This window comes from Pygoscelis adeliae, unplaced genomic scaffold, assembly GCF_000699105.1.
Source record: "Pygoscelis adeliae isolate BGI_AS28 unplaced genomic scaffold, ASM69910v1 Scaffold21, whole genome shotgun sequence".
Classification (NCBI taxonomy): domain Eukaryota; kingdom Metazoa; phylum Chordata; class Aves; order Sphenisciformes; family Spheniscidae; genus Pygoscelis; species Pygoscelis adeliae.
The window spans coordinates 5378613-5383197 of NW_008824243.1; the positions used below are offsets into that span (position 1 = coordinate 5378613).

The window sequence follows — 4585 nt, forward strand, 5'->3', positions numbered from 1 at the left end:
CAGCAGTAGTGTTTCCCCGCTGGGAAAGTCGAGTGAGGGCGGTGGAAGGACCCGGAGTTAACAGCTGAGGCTCAGAGCGTTCATTTCAATGGAGAATGTTTTCTTCCTGTGCTTTATCTCGTTTCCTTCCTGCTTGAAGAGTGCCACCCTCTAAAACATTGGAGAGCAGGCACTGCTTCAGAAGTGGTGAATCCCTCTGAAGGTAACCCTTACGTGGCTGGTTTTGTTTTGCGCAGCATTAACACATGCGCTGGTACTTCTTGGCTTTGTAACTGACTTGCTTTTTTTGATAAATGGTAATAAAAAGCTTTTATCCGTCCATGCCTGGCTTGAGCATTAGGTATGTTGCCAATAGGTATGTTAACTGGTTGCTAAAGATACATGGCCAGAACTGACTAAACAGAAAGGATGCCTGTTACCTAAAAAAGAGTTTATTTGAATTAGGACCAAGCAAAGACCTGGCGGGCAACTGTCTGAACTTGAAAGTGGTAGAGGTTTGGTGGTTAGGATAGTATTGAAGTGGGAGATGTGTGCTTGCCTCTAGCTAATGCTGTTGAAATGGCAGCATTAGTGGATGCTTGCAGTTTATCAGAAATCAGGAAAAGCTGAGGGGAAAAAAAAAAAAAAGATGTTTCTGATAGTGCAATGTGTGCTGCGGCGTTTTCTTGTAAACATTCAGTCCTGTGGCTTGAATTCACCATATCCCGATCTGCTCCTGCTTGCCTGGAATGCACCACTCCCTTTCAGCCTTTCCTGGAGCAAGCCATTGTCTCTTCACCCTGGAATTCAAGTGAAGAGGCTTAAATTGCCACTGTCTGATGGCCCTACAAAAAAAGGCCATGCCTGAAGATAGGAGAGGGAAGGTTTTGGAGATTGAAGGTGTCTGAAATCAGTAGGGAATGTGGATGCGAAATGTCTGAAATTAGTAGAGAATGAAACTATAAAATGAACACTGTGAGCATGTGAAGGACCTCGGACAAAAGGACGAAGGAGTGTGTGTAAAGTAATAGGTTTGGCTGCCTGGAGTGGCCGGCTGCACCAAGAGAGCTGTAGAGGAGATGAGTTTCTGAGTATTGGATTCTTGAAATAAGCTGGGAAGCTAGAACCAGAAACTATGTATTGTGGGGTTCTTAATTCATAGTTTTCATCATACAGTAAAGAAGTTCCTAATTTCCATGAGATGGCTCTGCCTGATAACGTAGATTACTTCCAACTTTCATCTCTGCCAATCACCTGGGCCTGCCGTAATGAAGCACTCTCCAATACATGGACATCAATTATGCACATTATTAGTCAGAAAGCAAAAGGTTTTGGCCTCATCGGCTCACAATAGTTTTATTTATGGGACTATAGCACACTTACAATTTATTTCATGCTTCTTCCCACTTGTCTTTCAGCATATTCTAGGCGAAGAGTAAAATGGTTTGTTAAAGCATGCGTTTTCGTAGGGTAGGACATGTTTATGGACTGCACCTTCTCTAAACATGGAGCTTCAGTGGGGGAGGAAATGGATATCAGTCTCCTTCCCTGAAGATGACTCTGAGCTGTTATTTTGCCTCTCTATTGTAAAACTTATAGTTATCCGCTCAGTTTCCTCACTTCCCTATCCCCAAATCCCTTAGACTTCCAATGGGAAAAAATAATTACATTCATGCAGCAAACCAGTGAGTTTACCATCCTTTCAAAAATCTTACCTAATACAGTCTGCTTGTGAGATACTTAAAGGTACTTAAAAATTTCACCTGGTTACATACATCCATTTTTTGTCTTAGAACCGTGGTTGTAGGGCCATATTCAGCATAGATGGTAGAGCATACCCACGTCCTCAGCACTTCGTTCTCTGTCCTCAAGCCTTTTTTTTTTTTTGAAGTTCACCCATAGAAAGAAATCTTACCAAGGACACCCTTTTTGACATCTGGTCTACTTCTACCACTTCCTTTATGCTCTTGCAACTATTGAGAACTTGAGGTTAGAATTGGTGATGGTATGGTCAAGTCCTTCTGATGCATTACATAAAATCTTGTCCTCGGGCAAGGCTTAAGGGGCTAGCTTTTTAACCCCTTTCTATAAATCTAATCTCTTGAATACTATTTTCCCTGCCTTCTCCTTTGACAGGTGCCATTATCCAAGATGGTATTTTTGTTTAAAAATCTATGCACTAGAGTAGTCCTTTGGAGATGACAAGGTAACATTATTTCTCGGGGAGTTTTGAGCTGTTTGTTTTAATGACATACACAATAACAGTTTGATGTTTCAGCAACTTTTCTAATTGCTGTTTTGTGCGTGTGTTTTTAAACGTACCATCTACAAAACTGATAGACTATTTGTGAAGAGGAATAGCATAAAATTATGTATTTTTGCACTGCTTCAGGAGTCAAAAAATTCCTTTTATATGTATTACAACTCACTTATCTATGACTCTAAACTTTTTATCTTTTACGACTCAGTATCATCCAAGAGTGCAAAATATATTTGAGATTCAGAATGCGGTAATACTGAAACTTGATATTTAACTTTCAGAAATTTGAAACGATTTCTTTTGAAGGAGATGCCTCAAAGAAGGAAAACCAGAAAAATAAGATTCTCTTAAAATGAACTAATTACTTATGTAACAAGAAGTTGGTAGGTGTGAAAATCAGGTGGTTTCTAACTGCAGTACTTTGCAAAATAAAGTCACTGGTGAATATTCAGAACTCTTGAAGCTGGAGCTCAAGAATTTAAGGTGTGTGTGGACTGTCAAGTGGTTTAAAAGCTTATCTTTCGGATAAATTCTGCTTCATCCCTTTGTTCAACAGTTAGTGGCAGGCTTTATACAGATCCACTGCAAAACAAAGAGTTGGCTTAACAAATAAGTTTAGTTGTACAATATTGCATAAGACATAACTGAAACAAGTAGACATGTGAAAGTGTTGGAGTATATGCTGATCTGGTAAGGAAAGTCGCCAAAACAAGTACTGGAAGTTTATGTGCTCGAGTATATAGCTGGAATGGTGATTTTTTTGTTGTTGTTGCTGTTGTTTTTTGCTTGATGCTCTGGACAAGAGAGTAAAACACAACAGCTGAGAGCTTCTGATTCTTCAGTGGCTGCCAAGAGTTAACAGGACTGTATTTGGAAAAATCACTCTCTGCCTAATGAAGAAATAACAGCGCTTCATACCAAAAAAGAGCATTGTTGTAACTACTACAACTGGTGGCAAACAAAGCATCAGTTATTTGCCTGAAGCATTATGGCACATCAGCAAGAAGCAAGAGTGGGTGTCTTTGTGGAGCCGATACTCAAAAGCCTCAATTAGTTAGGACTTTACCCACATTGATAATAATTACTACTAATAATAACTGATACTGTAATGTACTTTGAAAAGTACTTTACATGTTTGCTAATCCTTAGGGCTATTTTGTAAAGCAGGCAGGTAACAGGGGAATCTGGGTTCTGAAAGTGGTACGATTGTGCATCCTGTAAAGTTCAGGTGCTCAGGGTTAAATACCAGTGGTCTGATTTTCATTGGCGGTGAGATTGAGCTGCTCTTGTTTCAATGACATGGGTGTATATGCCTTTATTGAGAAGATTGGGCTGAGCTCCTAACTTGGGATAACTTCAAAATCAGAAGCAACTTGTGACATACTCGCTTCAACCAATTGTCTGAAATTATGCACAACACCAGTAGCAATGAATCCTGTTTTTCTTGTTAGGTGTTCCATTACCCAACACTTAGAATGTGGTACAATTGTTAAAATAGAATAAAAAATATCCCATTCACAAAATTCTTAAATCGACAGGAAAGTGTTAACCTGAAAGATTCTTCTCAGCTACCAGTATATAATTTTTTTTCCCCCTCTCCTGCTTTCTTGTTCCTACTAGTTTCTGCAAGTTGATGTACGTTATCCGTCTTAAGGGTGTGCAGCACATGGACATGAGTAGTCGGGCATGAAGGGACCTTTTACTCCAAATAAACCAGAATCGTACAGAGCATGTAATAGAACTTGGAGCTTCTCTTAACAGAGATTGGCAACTGTTGTGCTGGCGCATTTGTTGTTTGTAAAAAGCATACTTTTTACTCAGTTTTGTTTTTGTTGGATGTGCTTATTATAGTACAGTACTTGCAAGACAGGCTTATATTTGACAGCGGAAAAATGGTGACTTCAGGATTCTTTCTAATACCGTTTTGCAGATCTGGTGTTATTTTATCATGCTTGACATGTATTTTTTTTCCTTTTTTCATTTTTTTTTTTTTTTCTTTTCAAGCCTGGAAGTTTTGAGGCACTTCAACAGAAAATATAGTTACTTTCTAACCGCTTAAAATGTTAATGTTGGTACTGTTTCTATTACCCTTGGCTCCCAAACCTTTGCATCGTTTAGAAACACGTTGTCACGCTCAGCCGCCAGACCTTGTCGTACCGGTGAAATCCCGGCCGGTGCCAGCACCGGATGGATCTTCGGAGGGCGTTCGCTGTGAATTGCCTCATTACCTTGCCTGTCCGCCTGTGTCACCGGCATCGCCGCAGACCTTCCAGGTTGGTGCCTGGGGGAAGTACGTGAAATCGAAGTCAGGTTCCAACGGCGAACGCAGCCGAAGCGTTCGACCCG

At 40.3% G+C, this 4585-nt stretch overlaps 1 protein-coding gene across 1 annotated transcript in view; it reads right to left on the reverse strand.

Moving 5' to 3' along the window:
• The window catches only part of OCIAD1 (OCIA domain containing 1), a 21564-nt gene extending 17069 nt beyond the window's left edge, over positions 1 to 4495 (reverse strand). The window contains exon 1 of the mRNA XM_009335218.1: positions 4328 to 4495. Coding sequence (XP_009333493.1) covers positions 4328 to 4495 — 168 coding nt within the window. The remainder of the gene's footprint in view (positions 1 to 4327) is intronic.
• Positions 4496 to 4585: the final 90 nt, after the last annotated feature.